At 46.0% G+C, this 26122-nt stretch overlaps 1 protein-coding gene across 11 annotated transcripts in view; it reads left to right on the forward strand.

Moving 5' to 3' along the window:
• The window catches only part of FRYL (FRY like transcription coactivator), a 2496013-nt gene that overhangs the window by 1485288 nt on the left and 984603 nt on the right, over nucleotides 1-26122 (forward strand). For all 11 annotated transcript variants that reach the window (XR_013608325.1, XM_078678213.1, XM_078678216.1 and 8 more), the window contains one exon: nucleotides 18131-18281. Coding sequence is in view for 10 of the 11 variants with exons in the window: in XM_078678213.1 (XP_078534339.1) it covers nucleotides 18131-18281 (151 nt within the window). In the remaining variant the exon portion in view is untranslated. The remainder of the gene's footprint in view (nucleotides 1-18130; nucleotides 18282-26122) is intronic.

Here is a 26122-nt window from a genome sequence, read left to right on the forward strand (position 1 = left end):
ACTTCTGTTAACCCTGGATGGTTGTCTGTGTAGGACACAGTGCTTATACCTACACCAGAGGCTGGAATTATCTGCAGGTTTTAATTTTGACTGATTGATATTAGTTTGACAAGGGACTACGTACCTGGACACGGACACAAAGTCAAGGAGATGTACTTCTGATGGATACATCTGCCAGTGGATTCCGCACCTTGTGAATATCCCCTGCGCCACCAGCATTCGGAAAATGTTTGTTGCTCTCCACGCCGACGAGGACAACGTCACAGAAGCATGGCTCCGCACGTGGCTCCGCTGATGTCACTGGAGCCATAAGAGAGCCTCGTCGGCGTGATGACGTTAGTTCCCTTGTTTCCGCGCCATCTACGCTACCGGTTTTTTGGGACTCTCCGTAGTTGTCTTGCTACTTTGTGTTTCTGGATTGTATTTCTGGTCTTCTCTTGTTTCTTTCTCGAAGATGTTGTCGAGGAAGTCAGGATTCAAACCTTGTAGGAAGTGCGGAGGACATATGTCCATTACAGATCCTCACGAAGATTGGTGCTTGTCGTCTGATCACGACGTCGAGAGACGCGCCTGCTGTAGGAAGATTAACCTGAAGGCTTTAAAAGAAAGAGAAGCCAAGCTGTTCATGGCGAAGATGAGGAAAGAAAAAGAGGACGAAGAAGGTCGAGATCCAGGTCGAGGTCGGGCTCAAAGTCAACGTCGGGTCATGCTTCAAAATCAAAGAAGCATGAGAAGAAGAGGAGGCATGGATCTCGACGCCGTTCAGATAAGGAGACGGCGCCGATGTAGACCTCTCCAGCTCATCGACATCGGAAAGACTGTCGTCTCCTCCCTTCAATCAGGGTTCTCCTATTAGATCGGCTTCGCCTGCGGCTGCACCAGCGCATTCTCTGACGCCGGTTCCATCTCCGACTCACTCTCCGGCTCCGGTAGAAGAGGTTCCAGTACCTGATGAGTCGCCGACTCCATTGGCTCCACCGTCGGTGTCGATTAGCCTGGGTCTGGTAATGCCTATGCCTGAGCCTACTCCAGGCGTCTACCCACCTTTCCCTGGTCCGGGGCAAGATTCATCACATTATTTAAATGTGATGTATGGAGTCTTTGCAAGGGCGATGTACCTCTCTGGAGCACCTTCTGGTCCCATGGGTCCTATGGCCTTCAATCTTCAATCTTGGGGTTCCTCAGACCTATGCTCATGCTCCATTTATGCCATTTCTTCCAGCGGCTCCGTCTTGGAATTTCCCGGCGCAGAGTATTTCGACGCCGTTCCCTTCATCTCTGGCGCTGTCTGCTCGACCACGCTAGACTTAGGCTGTGCCTCCTGATCCGTGTTCGACACCGGCTCCGACCCCGTCGGAGTCAGGTCTGGCTCCACCGATGCCGGTCCTGAGGATAAGCTCTAGGCGAGAGGCTCAAAGGATTTTGGAAGAGCAGAGGTTTCGTTTAGAAGAAATGGAGGATGGTGAGCTTCAAGAGTCAGATGACTTATTTGAAGATTTGAGGGAAGCAAGTGGCCTTGCTATGTCTCCAGAATGGGAGCTTTCTCCTCAGTCAGACGCTCCTTCAAAGGATGTGGTTCCTTATCACACGGTAATAAGGAAGGCAGCGGAGCTCTTAGACCTTCAGCTCCCAACAGCCAAATTTAGTCCAATAACTTGACGGAAGTATTCTCTCTCCACTGTAATAAAGCCTTTGCTGCCTTTCAATGATGCCATCACTGAGCCTGTTTTAGAGGTTTGGTTTAAGCCCTTTTCGGCTCCGGAAGTTTCAAAATCTGTTGCCAGGAGGTACACGGCGGCTCCAGGGGATCCGGACTTCCTAACATCCCATCCTTCTCCTGAGAGCCTGGTAGTTCAAGCTGCCTGTTTGAAGAAATCTTCTGGGGCTTTTCCTCAAATCCACAAATGCCACCTGTTATTTGGGCCATTACATCCATCCCCTAATGGATTCTGAAAAACAGCTTGCCCCTAAATTGAGGAGGACAGACAGAATTTTAATGCGGTGTTATCGGACACTCAAGCAGCTGCACGTCAGGTTATTCAGAGTGGAATAGATACTGCGGACTCTGTTGCCAGGATCATGGGGTCTTCGGTTGCTACAAGAAGAAGTGCTTGGCCTCAATCTTCGAAGTTCTCTCCTGATGTGCAGGAGACTCTTCTGGACCTCCCCTTTGATTGTTCTGGTCTGTTTGGGAAAAAAGCAGATGAAACCTTGGAAAGATTTAAGGACAGAAAAGCCACAGCCAAGTCTCTTGGACTACAGGTGCAGTCTAGAGGTTCCTCTTACAGGAGGTACAGAGGTTTTGGGAGGTCTTCCTTTCAGACCTACAGACAACCTCAGCAGCAAAACACCTTGTTTAGGACCTACAGAGGCAAAAACAGAGGTCGTCCATAAGGTTGTCCACCCTCTTCCTCCTCCTCCTTAACATCCCCTCCTCTTGCCACAGCAAAGCAGCCCTAGATCCACCATTCTGGATCATGTTGGTTATCCAGTATTTGGGTGTCTTTCATAGATTCACATGCCTGAATCATTCCCCGTCGAGACGGGAGCCTCCGGTATATAAAAAAGTAATGTCCTAGAGACATACATAGAAAAGAATAGGCCTAAGGGTCTCACCTTAGTAGCCTATCCACGTCCTTTTGCAGGAAGGACCAAACATAACAGGCCCCAAGGGTCCCACCTTGGTAGCCTATCTGGGTCCTTTTGTAAAAAGGACCAAATAAAGAAAAACAGCCAATCAGCTACTACCTCCTTCTAGAACCTTCCCGCCAGGAGCCCAAGTCTCTCAGATTTTCTACCGCACGTTGTGCTAGGGAGTCTCTACCTGAGTTCTCCTCAGGAATTTCTCTTTTTCTTCTCAAAACGAATTTAATTGTCTTCTAAAGTTATGTCTGATAGCCAGAAGAGGGGTCTTTTCCGGGCCTGTTCCTCCTGCAGCAAGAAAAGACTTCATATAGAGGATAAACATGGAACATGTTTATATTGCCTCTACCCTCACCATCAGGCAAAGGACTGCAAAATATGTCGGACCTTCTCCAACAAGACGCTCAAGGACCGAGAAGGTTGACTTCTACTATGGCTCAACAGACTCAAGACCAAGACTGATGACTTGGTGTCGGAAGGTGAGAGTGTGTCTGGAGCGTCGCATTTTTCCTTGAAGAGGCCAAGGGTATCTTCCCCTAGCCCCACAGACACCCCTCCTATGAAGACTTCTAAAAAGTCCTCAGAGGGCAAGCCATCCGTGTCTGGCAAGGACCTTCCTGTCCCCAGGAAGCAGCCGCTGGTCCCGACGACGACGACAGCGTCGATGGTTCATTCAGTGCAGAAAACTGTCTCGACGACGACAGTGTCGACGACGACGGCATCGTCGGCTTCCTCCTCGACGACGAGGACGACGCCTTCATCGTCGGCGAGCAGACCTACGCCGTCGACCATCCCGATCACTCCATCGACGACGAAGATATCGTCGTCGACGACGAGGCCATCGTCAAAGATACCGACGACGACGACACCGTCGACTAAAACGACGCCGTCGACGAAGTCTACCTCGTCGACGAGAAACATCCCGTCGACGGTGGGAAAGCCGTCGACGGCGTGGACCTTGCCGTCGACGCAACCACCGTCGACGACGAGTAACTTACCGTCGGCGAAAATACCTACCACGGCGCTGTCGATTCCAGCGTCGACGTCTACAGGACCATGGAAAGAGTCTGCACTCTTATCACACGCCATGGATGCATTTCCACCGCAAGTGAGCCATGTCACGGTGAAAATTACTAAACGGCCTATTACGCCACTTCAGATGTCGCCCGGTAAGGTACAACAACTACCTCCGGCCTGTCTATTGCAAGGTCAGGAGTCGGACGAGGACTCCTTTACGCAGGCTACTAGTCCATCTGACCTGGAACTGAAATGCCAGACTACAGACGAGGAGCCGGAAGAGGAGGAAGACCTTGTACAACAGCCGGTCCAACTTCCGACCCAGACACGGGTTACTCCTATGGTGTGTCTCCCCGCATCCATCGTCTCAGACCTGCAATTCCTCATAAAAGATTATAAGGAAAGGTTCCCGGAGAAACACTCTGCGCCTGCACTTCCAGCTGCACAGGCGCCAGCTCCTTCATCTCGACATAAGCCAACTCCCCTGGTCATTGAAAAGACACAGGCACCAATTCAGGACGCTCCCTCATCTGACGAAGAGGAGAGGGAACAGGAGGAAGGTGAAGTCGATGACGACCAGTCGGACCCGGATGCGGACCAGGACTATGTGGCACATTCTCCAGCCTCTCCGGATCCACAGACCTCGGAGTCTCCACCCGCAGACATCGGTGGATTCCACAACATCATTGAGCGGGCTGCCAAGAGGTTCCATATGTCCATGGAAACTCAGGAAACTGAATGCTACCTTTACGATTTCAAGGAGCCCACTAAGAAGTCCACAAGGTCAATCCCAATCATTGACTTTATATGGAAGCAGGGCAAACAACTCATGCAAACTCTTGCTTCGATACAGGTGGTAGTGCCCAGGCTTGATAAAAAATACAAGGCCACCTCATCGGCACCAGCATGCCTGACAGGTCACCCCAAGGCAGATTCCGTGGTGACTCAAGCGGCGCAGAAGAACTCACGAAATCCAGCCTCGCCTCTGTCGACGCCACCTGACAAGGAGGGCCGGAAACTGGATGCCGTTGGCAAACGCTTCACTACCACATCGGCCATGACGGTGAAAGTGGCTAATTCGATTGCACTATTGGGCCGTTACAATCGCCAGCTCTGGGCGGACATGGCGCCTTATCTTTCGAATCTGCCGGAAGATCTCAGAGAGGAAGCACATTCACTTCTCTTAGAAGGCCAGACCTCTGCTTCAGAGCTCATCGACTGTGCCAGTGATGCCGCCATGACTGGTTTCTGGCAACTGGCAGGGGCTGCAGTCCTGAGACGACAGGGTTGGCTCAAGGCCACCACTTTCCGCCAGGAGGTGCAAACCAGAATATTAGATATGCCTTACGATGGCCAGCACCTCTTTGGTGAACAGATCGACGCAGCCCTCACCAACATTAAAAAGGACACGGACACCGCCAAGGCTCTGGGTACTCTACAATTCCGGACCCAGTCCTTTCGTGGCAACAGGGGAAGAGGACAACCTGCGTACAGAGGTTCCTATCAAAATCGGTCTTCCTACTCATATTCACAGTCCAAGCCGCAATTTCAACAGCGGCAAACACAACAGGGACGCGAGTCTTCCTACGGCAAATCCAATTACCGAGGAAAGGGCCAAAAACGACCTGCTGGCAACAGACAATGACTTGTCTCCCCGGCTAGCCCCTCCACCACTACATTCTTTACGACTTGGAGGAAAGCTGACATACTTCCTACAAAATTGGCAAACTATAACAACGGATCGGTGGGTACTCCAACTCATTCGATTTGGACATTCCCTAGAATTCACCTCAATTCCCCCAACGACACCACCTCGCCATCGATCCCACAGGCACCTACGATTACTTCTTCAGGAAATTGCTTCCATGCTAAAGAAGGGACGATAGAGAGAGTTCCACGGGCCCGCAAGGGACAAGGCTTCTACTCTCACTTCTTCCTAATCCACCAAAAAGGAAAGAAGTGGCGGCCAATCCTGGACCTCAGGGCACTCAACGTGTTCCTAAAGAAACAATCGTTCCGTATGGTGACTCTGCAAGAAATCCTTGGTCTTCTGGAGAAAGGGGACTACATGACGTCCTTAGACCTTCAGGACGCCTACTACCATATACCTATTCTCAAAGGGCACAGGAAGTTCCTCAGGTTTGCGGTGGCAGGACAACACTACCAATTTCGTGTCCTTCCATTTGGCCTCAAATCTGCCCCGAGGATATTTACCAAATGCCTATCACCCGTGGCAGCATTCCTTCGTCAGCAAGGCCACCAGGTGTTTCCATACCTGGACGACTGGTTGGTAAAGGCTCCAACAGCGGCCGCCGCAGCCTCATCCTCCAGCGCCTGTCTGGATATTTTCCACCGCCTGGGTCTGACCCTCAACACCGAGAAGTCGACACTGGAACCCACCAAGGTCATCACGTTCCTTGGAGCGACTCTGGACACAGAGCGTGTCAAAGCTTTCCCCTCTCAGGAGAGAAAGGTCAAACTCATCTCCTTGGCCAAGGCAGTGGCTTCGCGGAGGACTCTACCGGTCCGCACGTTCAAGTCCCTCCTCGGCATGATGTCTTCATGCATATTGCTCATTCCCCACTGCCGCCTGAAAATGCGTCCACTCCAAGAGGAACTGACAAAGCAATGGACGCAAGCCACAGGTTCTTTCGAGGATCGCATAAGAGTCACTCGAAACATTATCAACCACTTGCAATGGTGGACATCACTCAACCATCTGTCAAAGGGTCTGCCGTTTCTGCTCCCAGCAGAACCACATGTAATAACTACGGACGTATCCCTGGAAGGTTGGGGAGCAGTCCTCCAGGAACTCCAGATCAACGGGGAATGGACGACACAGGAAACCAAGCTCCATATCAATCTGTTGGAGTTAAGAGCGGTCTTCCTGGCTCTACAGGCGTTTCTACCACGCATTCGTCACTCCCCAGTGCTTGTCAGGACGGACAACACCACGAAGATGCAATACCTGAACAAACAGGGGGGGACGCGTTCGATCTCGTTATCTCAAGAATCGCAAAGAATCTGGAACTATCTTCTGGAACATGGAATAACGTTGAAGGCGGAGTATGTCCCGGGCAAGGACAACGTCTTGGCGGACGCACTGAGCAGGGAGAGATCCCCTTCCCACGAATGGGAACTGGACATGGAGGTGCTGGACCGTATCTTCGAGGAGTGGGGCACTCCGAAAATAGACCTTTTCGCCACCAGGGAGAACGCCAAATGCCCAAGCTTCGCAAGCAGGCTTCACCACTCAGGAACCCTCGGGAATGCATTTTCCATCGCATGGCGCAACGTATTTGCGTACGCCTTTCCGCCATTCCCACTGATACCCAGGGTTCTCAGGAAGATGAAATCAGAACCCTGCACTCTGATCCTGATTGCTCCATCTTGGCCGAGGCAGCACTGGTTCACGGAGCTTCATCGCCTCTCTGCCCGGTCCCCTCTTCGCCTGCAGCAGTTTCCGGCCCTGATCACGATGTCCCAAGGGCAGGTCCTCCACCCGAATCTGAGCTCTCTGAAGTTGTCAGCCTGGCTCCTGAATACCGCAAATTCAGCCACCTGAACATCCCGCAGGAGTGCAGAGATGTCCTTGCGAAAGCTAGAGCTGACAGCACTAACAAAACCTACTCACTAAAATGGAAGCGATTCTGTTTCTGGTGTGTGGATCATGGTTTGCACCCCTTCCATGCCACTCCACAGCAGCTGCTGCCATACTTATTGCATCTTGCGCAATCAGGCCTTGCGCATGCATCCATCAAAGTACATCTAGCGGCGATTTCAAGGTTCAACAAGGACGGCTACGGGCCCATCTCTGTGGGCGGACAGACTCCTCAAACAATTCCTAAAAGGCCTATTCATATCCTTTCCACGACCACGGCCAATTCCTCCTTCGTGGCACCTCAATGTGGTTCTTCATCAACTAATGAAGCATCCCTTCGAACCCATCCATAAGGCAGAGATCAAGTTCCTCTCTTGGAAAACGGCCCTCCTCCTGGCGCTAACCTCTGCCAGAAGGGTCAGTGAGTTGCAGGCTCTATCCATCCAGGATCCTTTCCTACAATTCAGGGAGGACAGAGTCATTCTGCGGACTAACCCTCGCTTCATTCCAAAAGTCCCCACGGACTTCCACCTTAACGAACCAGTGGTGCTTAGATCGTTCTTTCCGAATCCTACCACTGTAGCTGAAAGAACTTTACATTCTCTAGATCTGAAGAGATGTCTTAAATTTTACATCGATAGGACACAACACTCCCGGAAGTCATCCCAACTCTTCATTGCCTTTAGTAGACCACGACTGGGCATGCCCCTGACAAAGCAGAGTATCTCCAGATGGATCTCTTCTGCGATCACCTTTTGTCACGACAAGGCCGGACGGCCTTTAGACTCACGAGTCAAAGCTCATTCGACAAGAGCCATGTCCACGTCTGCGGCGCTGTTTGCTGGAGTGCCGATATTGGACATCTGCAGAGCGGCGACCTGGAAGTCCCCGCACACCTTCACCAGGCATTACTGCCTTGATACTGAGCTGATGAAGGATGCAGCGGTGGGCCGAGCAGTGCTTCGCCATCTATTCCAGTGAGGTGAGCCCTCCTACATCCCTCCATCCTTTACTGGTATGCACATTCTCTTATTGTATTTATATGCCATTGCATTTTGTGTTTTTTTTAATCACGTGATATGTATTATCTACATACTCATACCTGATGTTCCATACAGAATGTGCATAATGTATTGCTCGCTACTCTGATTCAGGCATGTGAATCTATGAAAGACACCCAAATACTGGATAAGAAATGCGTTACTTACCTGTAACTGCAGTTATCCAATATTAGTGTCTTTCATATATTCACATGCACCCTCCCGCCTCCCCTGGCAGGGCTCACCTTTCTCTCTAATGAGTTTACGCCTAACTAGCTTGGTGCGTACGAAAATCTGAGAGACTTGGGCTCCTGGCAGGAAGGTTCTAGAAGGAGGTAGTAGCTGATTGGCTGTTTTTCTTTATTTGGTCCTTTTTAGGTCGAGCAGACGTACTCTCAATGCGTGAGCATTGAGAGTGTCTGCTTCATTAGGTCGAGCAGACGTACTCTCAATGCGTGAGCATTGAGAGTGTCTGCTTCAGACCTAATGCTGCCCGTATTTATGAATGTGGACACCAATCTGACACGCGAATTTCCATTGCAGTTTTCACCGCGGGAGCGCGCGTCTGACCCGCGCATGCGCAGAGTAACTCACAGCCCTTGCTCACACACAGACACAGGCAGCCCCCACCCCTCTGCATGCACGCACGCACACACAGACACTCGCTCACACACACCCCCTCCCCCACAGTCACACACACGCACTCCAAGACACATACACACACACACACACGCACACACACATACCCAGCCCGCCCCCCGCACGCGCGCGCGCACACACACACATGCTCCCCCCGCAGCTCAGCAACCCACTCACCGGCTTCCTTCGTGCGGCGGCTCTCCTCAGCTGCAGGGCCCGGCAGCAGGACTCTTCTTCCCTCCTTCGGCACCGGGGCGCAGGGTTGGCTCCTGCCTGCTCCGGTGCTCCAAACACGGCTCCAATCGCGGCTCTTCCGTGGGAGGCGGGGTAGGCTCCCGCCCTTCTACTTCCTGTTTCCGGTTGTCGCGCCGGCCTGCCTGACTTCCTGGTCGCAGGCCGGCAGAGTGACGAGGATGTTTGATTTGCGGTATTTATTTATTTATGCATTTTTATATAGCGCGGGCTTTACCCGAAGGCGGTATTTATTTATTTATGTATTTATGCATTTTTATATAGCGCCGACTTTACCCGAAGGCGGTATTTATTTATTTATGTATTTATCCATTTTTATATAGCGCGGACTTTACCCGAAGGCGTCAGAGCGCTTCACATTAGGAACAGAAATGAAACATAATGTGAAACATTACAAAAGAACAGGTTGCAAAAACATACGTTACTTACATAAGGTAATAGTGACAATTGTGAGCAAACAAAATACATGAGGTAGTAAAAACTATGAACAACCAAAAATACATGAGGTAGTAAAGGTAATAGTGACAATCGTGAGCAAACAAAATACTTGAGTAAAAATTGTGAGCAACCAAAATACATGAGGTAGTAAAGCTAATAGTGACAATCGTGAGCAAACAAAATACTTGAGTAAAAATTGTGAGCAACCAAAATACATGAGGTAGTCAAAAGTGCACAAGAGGAAATGAAAGTGACAAGTGTGCAGTTATAAGAGAAAACAGAGTATAATTAGAGGTATAGTCCTGCAATAAGTGCTAGACACTCAGGCTCAGGAACAAGCGTTACATTAGCAAGGTGGCACTTGTGCAAGTATCAAAGGTAAAGACATGTGAGAGGTAGCAGCCGTGTGTTGCAAGGGCAGAGTGGTGTGTGCATGTTACAAAAGGGCACCGAACACCAGTACATGGAAAATACTGCAAAAAGGCAGACCCTCCAATCACAGGCATACACTGGGAAGGCACTTCCATGGTCATGGAAAGTAGAAATTATCAGTAGTGGGAAGTCTTCCTCACAAATAGCAAGAGGACGTGAATTACTTTTGGAGGTGTCTCTGGAGGAGGAGAACTTTGAGGTCCCTTTTGAAGGCCTGGGAGGAGGCAGTGGTCCGGAGCTTTTTTTTGTCCTCTCGCGGTTTGTAAATACAAAACATATTGCATTACAAATGCTATAGGTATCACATTTGCGAAAGTTATAACTATTGGCATTGTAAATGACGAAGCTATTAATTTAGCTATTTAAAAAAAAAAAAACATAAATAAAAACTTTGCCATTTACAATACCAATAGCTCAAACTTTCCTAATGCGAGACCTATTGCATTGCAAATGCTTGTTTATTTATTTATTTATTTGCGAGTTTTTATAGCGCTGTGAATAGACTCCCGAAGGAGTATCTCCGCGCTGTTGGCAACCAGTAACGCAACTGACAAAGGAGCATTTCAATTAAAAAGAGAGTATTGTGAGGTTTCGAGTCCAGAAAATAAACAACTAAACTGAGCCAAACAGAAAGGTTTTCAGACATTTTCTGAATTGGAGGTGGTTATGACACTGTCTTAGTGAAAGTGGGAGGGAGTTCCAAAGATTAGGGCCTACTACAGACAAGGCCCTACCACCTAGTCTGGATTTGGTTATCCTAGGAACATTCAATAACAGCTGGTCACTGGATCTGAGGGATCGAATAGGGGCATAAGGAACAAACTTGCTGGCTAGATACTCTGGTCCCAATTGATTAAGTCCCTTATGTATAACGCAGCAGGTCTTGAACTTCACACGTTGGCGTATTGGTAGCCAATGTAGTTTTTGAAGTAATGGTTTGGAGGGGGATCTAGGAGGTACATTTAACACCAGCCTAGCTGCGGTATTTTGTACCACCTGTAGACGGTCTAGAACCTCCTCATTTGCACCTGCCAGAAGACCGTTACAATAATCAAGTCTGCTTATGACCAGAGCTTGAACTAAGGTTTTCCTATGGGAGTCCGGTAGAAAAGGAAAAATCCTACGGAGCAGACCAATCGCATGGAAACAGGATCCCACAGTGATGTTAACATTATGCTTCATGGTCAGCTCCGGCTCCAATGTGACTCCCAAATTCTTGATTACTGTTTTGGGCTCAGGAACTGGGCCCAAGTCTGAAGGCCACCAGTCGGGGGACCATTGAATCCTAGCTTCCCCGAAGAGCATCACCTCCGTCTTTCCAACGTTACATTGAAGGAGGTTGGAGGACATCCACCTAGCAACTGCCTTCATCCCATCGGAAAAAGATTGTATTATTTCCGGGGAAAGGTGTTTAAAAGGGAAGAGCAGCTGCGTGTCGTCAGCGTAGGACACTGGATAGAACCCAAAAGCTCTGGTAACATCTGCCAGGGGAGCCACATAGGTATTAAATAAAGTCGGGCTCAAGCAAGAGCCCTGTGGTACTCCCTTGGTGATGTTAACCTCTTCCGACCTAAACTCACCCATGCTGACAGATTGGGTGCGGTTGGAGAGGAAGCTCTTGATCCAGTCCAGTGCCCTGCCGCCGATTCCACTCCTGGACAGTCGTTCGATCAGAATGGTGTGGGAAATCGTATCGAACGCTGCCGATAAATCTAGCAGCACCAGGACAACAGAGTAGCCCCTGTCCTGGTACAGCCGCAGATCGTCCGTTACCGACAGCAAGGCCGTTTCTGTACTGAATTTTGGCCTAAAGCCTGACTGAGATCGGTCGAGGCTACCAGACTGTTCCAAGTAGGTGGATAGGTGCTTATTGGTGTGTTTTTCAATAATTTTCCCTAAGAATGGTAGGAGGGAGATAGGCCTCAGGTTAGACATGTTGGTCCAAGGAACAGATGAATTCTTCCTGATGGGTCTAACTAGGGCTTTTTTCCAGCACTGTGGGACAACTCCAGATGTAAGTGAGAGGTTCACCAGTTTCTGAACATCAGGGCCTAGTGTACTCCCTAGAGGGCCCATAAGTCTGGCTGGAAGCAAGTCCGCGGGACTTCCACTTTTGATGTCCGTAAACAGTCTCTCAACCTCTGCTAACGATATCTCAGGGAAATCATTGAAAGAATAGATGTTAGTAGATGCAGTCTGTACCAGAGTAGGGTTATCCTGGCTACTTATGCCAGAACTATATGCCTCTATTTTATTGTAGATGGCATCGATTTTGTCTGTGAAGAAGCAGGAGATGCTGTCGCAAAGCTGTTGTGAGGCCATGTCTGCACTTTCACACGCTTTGGGTTTCAGAAATGTTGTAACAATCTGATAGAGAGTTTTTGAGTCATTGCCGGCTGCTTCTAACTGGGCAGTGACATGGTTTTTCCGTGCAGATCTTATGGCTTTATGATAGGTACTAAGATTAGTTTTGTATTTGATTTTGTCTTCCTCCAAGGAGGTTTTTCTCCAAGTTTTCTCCGCCTTTCTAACTAAGCGTTTGAGATTACGCAGTTCCTCTGAGTACCAGACCTCTTGCTTCCTGGCTAGACTAATTTTAAAAGTCTTCATCGGGGCAATTTGTTGTACCACGGCAGCGACTGCAGAATCCCAAGTAGAGAGGGCAGTATTAATGTCATCTGTACAGAGAATAGGGGGAGAGAGATATTTCTGCGCAAAATCAGTGTTAGTTATTTTGTGCCACTGTCTGCGTTTAGGAGGAATTTGTATGTGGGAAATAGGTCGGTAGTCATTTATCGGCATAGAGAACTCAAGTACAAAGTGGTCTGTCCAAGGATATTGTTTGGGTGCACAACATTTAATACCAGGGAAGTTGGATATAATCAGGTCCAGGGTGTGTCCTGCCTGATGTGTAGGTCCATGGTTACATTGCTTTAATCCTAGATTAAACAAATAAGATGTTACAAAAGGACCCAGATAGGCCACCAAGGTGGGACCCTTGGGGCCTGCTCTGTTTGGTCTGTGGAAAAGTAAATTTTGCCATGTTCTGTGTCACTACGTGTCATCCATCATATGTTATGTGTGCATGATTAAATATGCATATGTATTCCCCATGTTTGATTAAAGACGCAATTACAGTTGTGTCCACCTCTAGTATGCCAGTTTCCAGTTCTCGTGAATACTACGAATATCAGGCCTATGTAAAGCTACGCTGCCACGTTTCTCAGTGTGCACGTTATTCCATTGTAAAGTCCCCGTTTCTAGGCCTCAAAAGGGCCCGGACACCAGATTCAGTTCCTGTCTCCTGAACCCTCGCTGAGGAGCGATACAGCCCCCACCTGTATCCTCGACCCTTCAATTACTTCCTGCCTCGCAGTGCCCGGCTCACCCTGGCTCAGTCTCTGAGTCTGCCAAGAATATGTTATGATTCCAGTTATCAGTTCAGTCCTCCTTCTCTGCATTCCTAAACTACTGAACCGCATCAATAGTTTCCGTCATTGTCTAGCCTTCACGTCTCCACGTTAGAGAAATACTGCATTTAATGGTCATTTAATATTCTTCATCACGCACTACATGTAGAATAATGCATGGTCCAGTCTTAGAATCAAGTTAGCCTTTCCCCTCCTAACTTCTAGTTTATATCAACATGTTCTCTAAACATCAGATACTAGATACAGTTTAGGTACATGTCGCCCTGACTCTCCAGACTTCAGTCTCTGCTCCTAGCACAGAGTTCATAGCCCCCAGCTTCTCCTAGTAACACGTCATTGCCAGTTTGCGCGCACCATCAGGTTAGAGGTCCCGGCTCCTCAGGTAGCCCCCTCCATGGTTTCCGCCCCATTCATGACATATTCTGTTACGTTTGCATCACATGTCTATGTATACGCCCTGTTACACCTCTTTTCACCCTTATCTTTCGCGACTGCTACACGTCACGCCTATTGCTCCACCCACTGCTACGCCTATTGCAATGTAATGCTATGTGTTTGCGTTATGTATATATGCTCATGCACTGTTATTAAAAAAGGCATCCCTTTTCCTTGTCCCGATCCTGACACCAGCAGCGCTGCTGGGCCCTGTCATCCTATTCCTATGCAGGTTGTCCTGTTCCTGTCCTTTATGCTGTAATAAACCTGCGAAACTCCTACTACCTCGAATTTTGACTCTTATTTATTGAGCTATCTGTTATTCATTCATACATTCAAAAATAGGGTATTATTTATTTATTTACCACAGGTCCTTCCTGCAAAAGGCCGTGGATAGGCTACTAAGGTGAGACCCTTAGGCCTATTCTTTTCTATGTATGTCTCTAGGACATTACTTTTTTATATACCGGAGGCTCCCGTCTCGACGACGGGGAATGATTCAGGCATGTGAATCTATGAAAGACACTAATACTGGATAACTGCAGTTACAGGTAAGTAACGCATTTCTCCTGTGGGGGGTCGGCTTACTCATTTTCTGCAAGATTGGGATTCGGTCACTACAGACCTTTGGGTTCTCAATCTTGTAGAAAATGGGTATGCTCTTCCCTTTCGGGAATTCCCTCCAAATTATCCTCCTTGGCAAGGGGCTTGCTCAGAGGACCATCTTCTTCTCCTGCAGGAGGAAGTTCTAACTTTACTAAAGAAAGGTGCGATAGAGGTGGTTCCAGAGGGGGAAAGGGGTCAGGGATGCTACTCCCTTTATTTCCTGATACCCACGAAGGATGGCAGGTTACGTCCAATCTTGGAACTCAGGATCTTGAACCTTTTTCTGAAGCAGAAGAAGTTCAAGATGCTCACCCTTGCATAGGTTCTTCAGGCGCTGCAACAGGACGACTGGATGGTGTCGATCGACTTGCAGGATGAGTATTTCCATATCCCGATCCTGAATTCGCACAGGAAGTATCTCCATTTTACGGTAGGGTCGCAACACTACCAGTTTGCGATCCTCCCGTTTGGACTTACTACTGCACCTCGAGTCTTCACCAAGGTGATGGCAGTGGTGGCAGCCCATCTCAGAAGATCGGAGATTCCAGTTTTCCCCTATCTAGACAACTGGCTGATCAAAGCGGAGTCGCCAGAGAAGGTGCTTCATCATCTGCAGGTTACAACTCAGCTGTTGTACGAATTGGGTTTTTCGATAAACGTGCCCAATTCTCACCTGGTGCCCTCTCAGCGCAACCTGTTCATAGGGGCAGTACTGGACACTACTGTGTGTCGCGCATTCCCACCTCCTCAGAGGATTCTAGACATACAGGAAATGATTCCCTTGTTTTACAATGGAGCGGTCGTTCCAGTCCTGAAGGTTCTTCGTCTGCTTTCTGTTTGCTTCCTGGGACTCTATTCACAAGGTTAGGAATCCACTGGCAGATGTATCCATCAGAAGAACAAGTTACTTACCTTCGGTAACGCTTTTTCTGGTGGATACAGTATCTGCCTGTGGATTCCTCACTGACCCACCCACCTCCCCGTTGTCCACCCTTGTATACCTACAATAGTGATAATGTGATAAAATCTATCTGTTACTGTCAAAGGAAGTGTGTTATTCTTTTGCTTTCCTGCATTGACTTCACACTGTGTCTTGGTTTGAATATTATGTACTGTGTATACTGCATATATATATATATATATATATATATATATATATATATATATATATATATATTGTTGTCGGTCCGTCCGTGTGCCTCGAAGGCACAGAAAAAAGGCCGGAACGGACGTCATCACGCCGACGAGGCTCTCTTATGGCTCCAGTAACGTCAGCGGAGCCGCGTGCAGAGCCATGCTTCAGTGGAGTCGTCCTCGTCTGCGTGGAGAGCTACAAAAAATTACTGAATGCTGCTGGCGCAGGGGATATTCACAAGGTGAGGAATCCACAGGCAGATACTGTATCCACCAGAAAAAGTGTTACCGAAGGTAAGTAACTTGTTCTTTTGCACTACGAGAGAAAAATGTTTAATTTTAGCCTGTGGTTTTTTTTTGTTTATTTATGGCTCAGACTTTCTGCCTTGTACCTGCAAAAAAAGTAATTGGCTGCTTTGAGCTAAAACATTCATTATGACAGACTGTAAGGGAACTCTACTCAAAGGTTCCAAGTGACATTTGCAAGAAGCAGTAAATTGCTAGACTTTTAACTTCGAGTCTTTGGGAAAACCTTGCTGCTAAGACCGGCAGTAACATTAGTAGGAGAACAGGAGCGCTAGTCCCTTGTGTGAAGAAAAACCCAGAAAACGGCCCTGTCTTCTTAACAGCTGTGTGTAAGTGGTCTAAATTGACTGAGACACCCAGACATAAAAAACAGTGACAAAACATTACCTGAGGACATTGTGAGGCTTTTTTGCCTTCATTTGCAATAAGACAGAAAAACACCCACCATTTAGTACCCTTAAGGCGTCCTGGTCTTCCCTCATTCAGCCTCATAAAGACAGATCTGTGTTCATCACCGCTGCCTTTGAAATTGTGTTCTGCATGCTGGGCTGGCAACCTGAATCCAGGTGCTGTTTAAAACACTATTAAGATTAAGGATATCTCGCAAAGTAAAGTTGTGGTTACACCGTACTCTAAATTCTATTTAAAACTTATGGAGCCTTTGGTTCCATTGGATGCCCAGTGGTCCCATGGGTGCTTAACCATCAAAGTCTTTGACTGTGATTGTTCAAATGTTGAAATAAGGGCATCTAAAGTTTGATACACCAAGGGCACTTCATGGCACTACTCTGAATTTCCCTGTAGAAAATACTTGTAAAGGTCAGTTGCATCTTTAGTTGATCTACTTTGGTGTGTGTCCCTACAGGACCTCCGGTTTGAGTCTTTGAACTGCATCTGGATACTCACAGCTTAATTTTTTGGCTTCTTTTGAACCTTTATTGTTTTGATGGTTGGAGTTTCTGCCAAATAAAGTTTTGGGATGCCTTTGAAGAGAAACTAGACAATTGGCCACCTTCCAATCTGATTGCACAACACTGAGTTGGATACAGTTTCTGCTTCCTTTTAGATTCATATGCATTACTTATGTTTCTCCTTTCCTCTTTATGTGATACAGTTGGCATCTCTGTTAAACTATTTTGGCTTGGTGAATAATGTGTTTAAAAATGAAAAAAAACATTTGCCAGTTTAATGTTTTACATGTCTGAAGTAACCAGAATATTGAGGAACTGCTAGAAGAGGTAGTTGGAAACTCAAGTAATAATATAGGCATACATTGAGAAATTCATGTAATGTTTCCCCAAAGGAGGGGGGGGGGTGTTACTATTTCTTTTCTTGCTTGTGCTGCACCTGCATGTTGAAAAATGTTAGTCTCATTTTGAAAAAAGATAAATGTTTTAAAGTTGTTGATGCAGACAGTGGCCATTATCAGGAGAGAGTCAGAGTTTCAGGCTTTAGGGTTCAGGCTTTAGTCTTCCTCCAGAGGAGAGTTTTTAAAACCTTGAACATAGCAGGCAGGTACAAACGAGTGCGCAAACTTCATCTTACGATAGTACGAAGGACGTGCTTGTTTGTTCTTCTCTTGCTCCATGTTTTTGAATCAGATGACCAAGTGAAACATTATTTTTGCCCTAGCTTTCCCCAGTCAAGGATTAATGGGAAACAAGGTAGTAATTATCTGGAGATTCCCTCTGATGTTCCTCCACTTTTCATTTGTGGTGTTCTTTATCTCCTTTGCTGGTATTTTTCAAGTTCTCAGCATGGTTTTCGGTCTGCTGCATTTTTAGCTATGGCTTAGCCTTATTCCAAAATTAGTGTCTAAAAAATATAAGAAATTGTAAATAGGTTAAATTGCACTTCCTTTTGAAAAAACATGTGGAAACCAGTATCAAGATGTAAATTTTATTTGGTAGACCTAGGATAGTGCATTGATGTAAGTCTACTCCTGGAACAGAACGTGACACACGATGACATGTTAGAAAAATCTAGAGTGATTAATTAAACCTATGATTCCAATATTTTGCACGTAGCCAATTTGTCTTACAGATTCTCCATATAACATATTAATCTCCTTTTTATGGTTACATTTTTTTTATATATCACTAAATGCTTGGAAGAATGCAGTAATGTAGACTTAACTGATGAATTGTTTTTAATAGGTGATTCAATGCCTCTTTATTCAACGTGGAGACTGAAAGTGATGGAGCATAATCAGGGAGAGCCACTACCTTTCCCTCCTACTGGAGGATGTTGGTCACCATTGGTTGATTACTTGCCTGAAACATCATCAGCTGGAATGTCTCTTCACAGGTAAAAAAACAAAAAAAACATAACCATGTATCTGTTCTCTTCGTATAATTTACCTTTGTTTGTCATCGGGCATCGTGCTGCAAACACAGAATATTGGAATTTATGGCGATTGATCAATCAAACAGCATTTGTAAAGCGCTACACTGTCATTCCTAGGGGTATCTGGCTCCTGTCTTCGTTGAAGAGCCAAGTCTTGACTCTCTTTCTGAAGTCTGCGAGCGAGGAGGCTGTTTGAAGCTGAGTGGGGAGGGGGGGCTTGAAATTCTGTTATTTTATTTTTACATATTGTAAGTCTTCACCAACAATTGTTTGCTTGATTAGAAGTGTCAGCCATTCTCTTGTGTGTATTCCTTACTGGTGCTTACCACAGACAAGTTCTCCTGGTGTATAGTTAAGCTTTAACAGGTACATGAGCTTAGAGGTCCTTCATAGTGGTGTACTACTTTTAATAGAGCTGGTGAATAATAACCACACAATTTATTTGACTTGATAATATCTCTAAATCTTTTTCATTTGAAATGTAACAGTATTTCCTATTGTGTCTAGTCTGAGGTGCACTAGAAAAGTAGAATTTGTGGATTGCGAATAATTTCTTGATTAGTGAGGTGAGACTAATCTTATACTCCCTTGCACCAGGGTCAGATAGCTAAAGGTGCACATGCTAGCTCCACAGCCTACTCTGTAGCCATTGGGGAACTCTGCCTGTTCCTTTGTCCTTAATGCTTGTATCTGAAGGGCTAGGGCTGTTTGGCTAGTTTGTGATGGGCTCTAGGAAACCAGAGAGGTCAGAGACCAAAGTAAATACTCTTATAAGCTGAATTCCTATTTTCCTGCACCCTCTGCCTGGATGTGTATAGAAAGACTTGTTTGGCACCCACTGGACTGGTCTTAAGTTTGACTTGGGTAACTAGCCTATAAAATATTAAGCTTGGACACTTTCTAGTCTTGAGCATGGTTCCAGCTTCACATGCAAATCAAAGCTTCATAAGGCCATAGGCTTTATGGTGTGTTTAGTGAAGTCTCCTCTAGCTTGCAATGCTTGTACACAGTTAACAGGATTATAATATAGTGTTATTAATTTCATTAGCTCTGTCCTATAGACTTATATAATCTTGCAGTATATTTTCTGTTCCAGCAATTTGCCACATCTGATTATGTATTAACACAATCGTTTGAGGCATGTGAGCTATAGATCACATGCTTCGCAATTCCTGCCATGTAGTGTTGGGTCCGGATGTTTGCAGTTTGTTTTTCTTTGAAGAAGTCTTTTCCAGTCACGAGGTAGATGACTCTTCCTTTCGGTGATAATGCGCATGGGCTTCGACTTCATTGTAGATTGTTTTTTTCTGCCATCGGGTTCGGACATGAATTTCTGCGCTCCGGTTTGACACGGTTTCTTCGGTTTCCCTTTGTGCACAACACACTCCCCCTCGACCGTGTTGTTTTCCGCGTATGTTATTTACTTCTAAAAAACCCTCTTTCAATTGGGAAGCTCGTGGAAGTCTGTCAGGCCTACCCACGTCAGTCCGCTTCGCTATCAAAGGAACGAACTCCTTTCAAATTCTGCCCTCGGTGCCACGCGAAGTTTCTTCGCACCATCTCACACGAAGTGTGCAACCTGTGCTTGTCTCCAGAGCACAGAGAACAGGACTGCGACGTGTGCAAGGCTTTCTGGTCCAAGAAGACACTTTGCGACAGTCGTGCACGAAGTCGCGACATGCAGAGCCAATGCGCAAGTTCCATTCTGGACCTCTTCGGAGAAGATTCAGAACAAGAAACCGGAGACGCCATGGGAGCCGAAGAACAGGATCCCATCTCCATCTCAGACTATGGCTCCGAGGGAGAAGACGAAATCCTGCAAGGGCAGCGTACCATGAGTACAGATCCTCCCTTGCCCCAAAGTCCACCTCAGTCCAAGAAGGCGGCTCTGGTCCAAACCCCGCCTCTGGGCCTCGGTCGGCACCGATAACATGTTTCCGGCACCCTGCCCTCCAGCTCAGTACCGAAACACACCCAAAAGCCTTTGGACTCCGAGCCAAACTACCCAAAAACGGGCTCCGATCCGAAACCTTCGAAGTCGAAGGCAGACTCTGACCTGTTCCCTTCGTGCCGAAAAGACTTTTGTATCCGAAATCATCAGGATACAAAACCACAGCACTAAAACCATCAGCATCTAAACTTTCGGCACCAAAACAATCGGACGGGCCTTTTCCATCTCAAGAACAGCATTTCGATGCTCCAGCGACTAAACCGGATCCGAAACAGAGACAGTTGTATATCCATCCAACTACTAGACATATTACCACAAAAGTGACACTCAAAAGGAAACCGGGCACAGAGGAGACTTACCACATTCCTTTAAAGAGGAAGAATGTTGTGACTAATCCTTCTCCTCCTCCCCTTCCATCTCCTTCTCCTCAGCCTCAATCTTTAAATTTCACCTGAGCACCTAGCACCACATACACCTGAAGATCAGGATGATGAGGATGGAGACAATGCATCGCTACTCTCAGACCCATGGGCAGATTATAATACCTTTTTGGTAAAGAAGAGAGGGACCCCTTAAAACCAAAGAAATAGGGTACAATGAGACCATATAAAAAAGAAAGAGTTTCCTTTGGACTACCCAATGAAGAAAGATTATACACCTGGCCACATCTACTCAACTGGCCTCAAGCAACACACTCTATAAGCCACTTCACATACACCATACATTGGAGGGATATATAGTAGCAAGCCCAAGGTCACAAATCAAGAATAGAAAAATGTGTTGATCAATATATCAAAACGAAATACAGGAAGAAATGAGCGTTATTTCTAAGAATAAAAAGAATAAAAAACAATATAAACAAGCATTTACAATGCAATGGTCTCGGCATTGTTAATGTTAGAGCTATTGGCATTGCTCATGACATTATTTTTATTAATGTTTTTTTTTTCAAAACATAAATAAAAGGCATTGTCATTTACAATGCCAATAGCTTAATCGCTCGCAAATGCGAGACTTATTGCATTTACACCCACACACAGAGCCACACACACAAAGCCACCCACACACACACATACAGAGCAACACACACAGAGCCACCCACACAGTCATTCATATAGAGTAACCCCCATACACACAGAGCCACCCACACAGTGGAGCAGGACAGGGGGGAGAACATGAGCTCAAGTCCGGAGAAGAGGGATCTGAGGACCTAGCAACATCGGGGCAGATGGGGAGGGATCTTAGGGGCAGTTTACCAGGGGAGAGGACAGTGAAGAGCAGACATGGGTCAGGAGTGGAGAATGGCCACAAGATGCAAGTGAACACTGATGCCACAGAGGTTACATAATAAAAGCATTACAACTATTATAAAACAAAACCAAAAAGCAATAGACTATAACAACAAGCCGTACAGCGAAGCTTTGCAAACAATACCGCAGCAGTACAAGTCACTAGTCCAAACCAATGCAAACATCCTCCGTGACATCTGCACGACCCATCATACAGCAATCTTGGAACAGAACACGCAATACTGTCCGGATTAGGATAGCATCCAATTCCAACAAAGAAATATTTATGATGAACACTTACACCATATGGGTACTGGATAGGAGTGATGGTTCTCACATCAGTTATGCACCATTCACATAGACGGGGAATTAGATTAAGATCTTTATAATTCACCCTTTTTTTATCAAATGCAGCCCTGTAGGATAGGGTTTCCTTAACTCCCCCTAAGAACTAGACAGGATCCATCTGTAGATTAAACTCAGACACCGGTGTGATTGACACGCGCAGTTAACCACCACGCGCATTTCGGGAGCATTAGGGCAGCAATGGAGCTCTAGTAGCCTATTGGTGTTTTAGCCTTCCCACCACTGTCCTATCACGAAGGAGATAGCGCGCACATATGCTTTAGTGTTTTCTTTCCTTTCGGGCGGGAGGCGGCGTGCCAGTGACGACATTGTGCGGACCAGAGTGTAAACAACCTTCTTTCTCCCCTGCCGTCCGTAATGTATGTATTTAACCAATAAGGAGCTGCCTTCCTCACATTACCGGCATGAGCGTTTAGTCTCTTCACTCCGATAGGGGATTAGCTCGTTTAGCTTGGAGCTAACCAATGGGAAGTGACATCTAACATTGCCATGCAGCGAGGGGGGAGTGAAGGCGCCCTTGGAATGGCTGTGTGCAGCCCAGCCCGCTCAGCAAAGCTTTTATCGGCGCCGCGCGCTGGTATGCAGACTCCCCCTGCATTCCAGAGAGGCGCGCGACGCAATCCGGTCAGCCCTGCGATGCTGTGGAGACAAGACCTGGCCGCGCGCACAACGTTATCCTATGGGGAAACGCTGCGCGCGGACAGGTCTTGTCCCACTTCGGTGTTCTCAGACTGCTGAGACGCCGACAATAGTTCTCTGGCGAGAACGCGCTTTCAGCGCATTACTAGCCGAGACCTAAAAACCGTATGCATTACAACACATAGTCAAAAACTGCATGTTATATATACATAATTGACAATATTCATATGTAGTGTTACTAGCTAAATCGATTTCTAACACAAAACTCTAATAAAAAAAGCAGTATCTAACATAGAGTACGCATAAGACAGTGCACTTTGTCACTGACAAGATACACATCAGTAATTAAACATTGTAAAGCAGTTGAACCTGATGTCGCACAGTTATTTAGTGATCTGTGGTTCCAGCCTTGTGACGGATTGTGTGGTATGTGGCGTCCTTTGTTTGATTGTTTGACAAGTGTAAGAAAAATTATTTGAGCAAGAGTCTCATATATGGTCTTGTAAAACATGGTTCAATAATACTTTCCATCGAAATGTGTCAACACCACATAACACAATCCGTCACAAGGCTGGAACCACAGATGACTAAATAATTGTGCGATATAGGGTTCTACTGCTTTACACTGTTTAATTACGGATGTGTATCTTGTCAATGACAAAGTGTACTGTCTTTTATGTGTACTATTTATGTTAGATGATACACATTTTTTTTTTTTTAGAGTTTTACGTTAGAAATTGATTTATCTAGTCAGACTACATATGAATTTTACCAACTACGTATATGTAACATGCAGTCTTGTTTTTAAAGACGTGTTGTAATGCATAAGGTTTTTTTAATATGGTTTTAGATTGTTTTTTTTCTTAGAAATAACGCTTATTTTTTCCTGTACTTCGTTTTGATATATTGATCAATACATTTTTCAATTTTTTATAATCTTGCTTTGTGACCTTGTGCTTCCTACTGTATCTCCCTCCAATGTATGGTGTATGTGAAGGGGTTTATAGTGTGTGTTGCTTGAGTCCAGGTGTATAATTAGGCTTTCCTGTTTTCAGTTTTCATTTTGGGTAAATTCTGGTGGGGTTTTTTCAGTGTTTTCAATATCTTAAAAAAGTTATCAGTGGTTACACATTTTCGCGCCACTAAAAACAACAAAAAGTGTTTTTCCGGTGTTTATGGAACGTTTTGCTTTTATTATTGCTTGCTTTCTGCACTGAAAGAACATGGTATATAGACAGTGTACTTATAGTGTATATAAGGTCCAAATAGATTTTTGCACATTATTCTTATTGTGGTACACCATACAATATTTCTTCAGTGAGTCTTTGGGTCCTGTGCGCTTGCTCTTTCCTTCCCATGTAGTCTTCTATGAAAAGGCCCTCTCAGCATTCATAGCCCCTTGGGCTGAGAACCATCAGCTAAGGGACACAGTTGGGATGACTCTTTCTTTGATGCCACATAAAGCACGAAATGATAAATATTTGCGTTTTAGTTCCTGTGCATAAGAAAACAGTGCACCAGAATGGACTAAAAAGTCAATAGCATCCCTTATTAACTCTGAAGATGGTAAAGATGCTTTCATCATACCATCTAACAAGTGGCAAAGATCTCCTACAGGGAATCACTTCAGCTCGGATATCAATTTTGACAGGTCATCGCACATCTTTTTTATATACGTAGCTGAATCACTCCAAATACAAACAACATCACTCCAATCTTTGTTGAACTTGGAAAGAACCTTTTTTGCAGAGCATTACAAGTGACACTGAGTTCAATGCTTTCCGAAAGTCTGGTGTCATGTTTTCACCACTATCCCAGATGCTTGGTGATATATATACTTGTCACTATACCTTGCATTGAATGTTTAAAGCCTGAAGCGTTGGCAATTCACCTACTATCAATACTGACCCACTAGAAACTATGGTCTGATGTATTAAGGGTTTTTACCCATTCACTGTGGGTAAATGTGATGACACATATTAGGAAAGATTTTTATGAAACCAGCCATTTTACCTATCAGTGAAAGAATCAAATGCAGCCAAAATATCTAATATGAGTTTGATATTTTCTGATTCTCTACAGTTTATAAAATAATTAAACTAGACCTAAAACATGAAACGAAACCCTGCATCTTTAGGCCAAAGGGCACAAAACTGAAAAAAGTAAAAGGAAGAAGAAATCATATTTTAGTGGCATCCCTAAAGAACAAAACTCAAGCAGAATAATGTTAGCCAGTCTTCCTTACTGCTAGCTTGTTTAACAAAGTTACATTGTATTGACACCTTCAGGAAGGAAATAATTATTCTTTCACTCTCTTTTTCCTTTCTTTGAATGGCATTTAGTTTGTGGTTGTGCAGGTGTTTTTTCAGTGTTTATATGTTTTCACCGGTGAGGGCTATTTATCTTTCAGTGTGGTTTTATCAGTTATTATAGGTTTAAACCTAAAACCCCACAGCCTATGCATAATCTTTCTTCATTGGGTAGTTCAAAGGAAACTGTTTCTTTCAGATTATAATACTGACAATCCCACAGGAAAGGACCCTGACCTGTACCCTACCAAGCCCTCTCCACCAAATGACAGCGTAGGTTACATAGAACTGCTATGTAGAGCTGCCAACTACCATGGTGTACACCTGAAGAAAGAATCCCTTAAAGAGGATTTCCTTATTGAAACCCTTAGCAGCACACAGAAGTCATCGCACACACTCCCCATGCTCAAGGGTATGATCAGGCATGTTGATGACATATTTAATGACCCCGGCAGGACCCGTATCCTTACCCCTAGGGTAGATAAAATGTACAAGCCAGCACCTTCTGACCCAGTGTACATATAATTGGACAGTTACCATTGCACTCCCTAGTGATGTCCAACGCACATAAAAGGATCAACTCCCAAACTACAGGAAATAGTCCACCCCCAGATAAAGAATCTAAGCTTCTTGATGCTTCAGGGAAAATTGAAACCTCTCAGGCAGCAAACTTCTGGCGCAACTCTTAAGTCGCAAGCGCTGCTCACAAGGTATGACAGGGCGCACTGGGACGAGATGGAGCACCTGCTCCAAATTCTGCCCTTTGAACATAAATCTAAAGCACAAGACTTAGTGCATGTCGTAGGACTTCAGACCACATGGGAACCACGACCAGAATGGCCCAGCTGTTTTGTTTTTCTCCCCACTGCAGATCTACTGACAACCATGGGAGAGTCAAATGCAAGAGGCCAGTTAGCCAAGCATCTCTGCACCCTAGCCCCCCCAGCCTGAGTTTACAACTTACTGCATACCCTTGGCTTAGGGGCTCCCACAAAATGAGTTTCCCTTTGGGTTCAGCCGGACTTGTCCCCCTTTGCAGCTCCTTTCTTTCAGGTTCCCTTGACTTTACCATTGTAACACTCAAGGCTACTGTCTCAGCCAGCATCTATCTGCACCCAGACACACCAGGGTAGATAAAGTGAAACTGCTAGTGGTCCTTTGGACCTTGGCCCCATAGCACCTTAAGTCCCAAAGGGCACCTCTGAACTCCAACTGCAAGTACCGTTTTACTACATGCGTTTTTCCTTC

Source organism: Lissotriton helveticus, chromosome 2_2 (assembly GCF_964261635.1).
Source record: "Lissotriton helveticus chromosome 2_2, aLisHel1.1, whole genome shotgun sequence".
NCBI classification, from domain to species: Eukaryota; Metazoa; Chordata; class Amphibia; order Caudata; family Salamandridae; genus Lissotriton; species Lissotriton helveticus.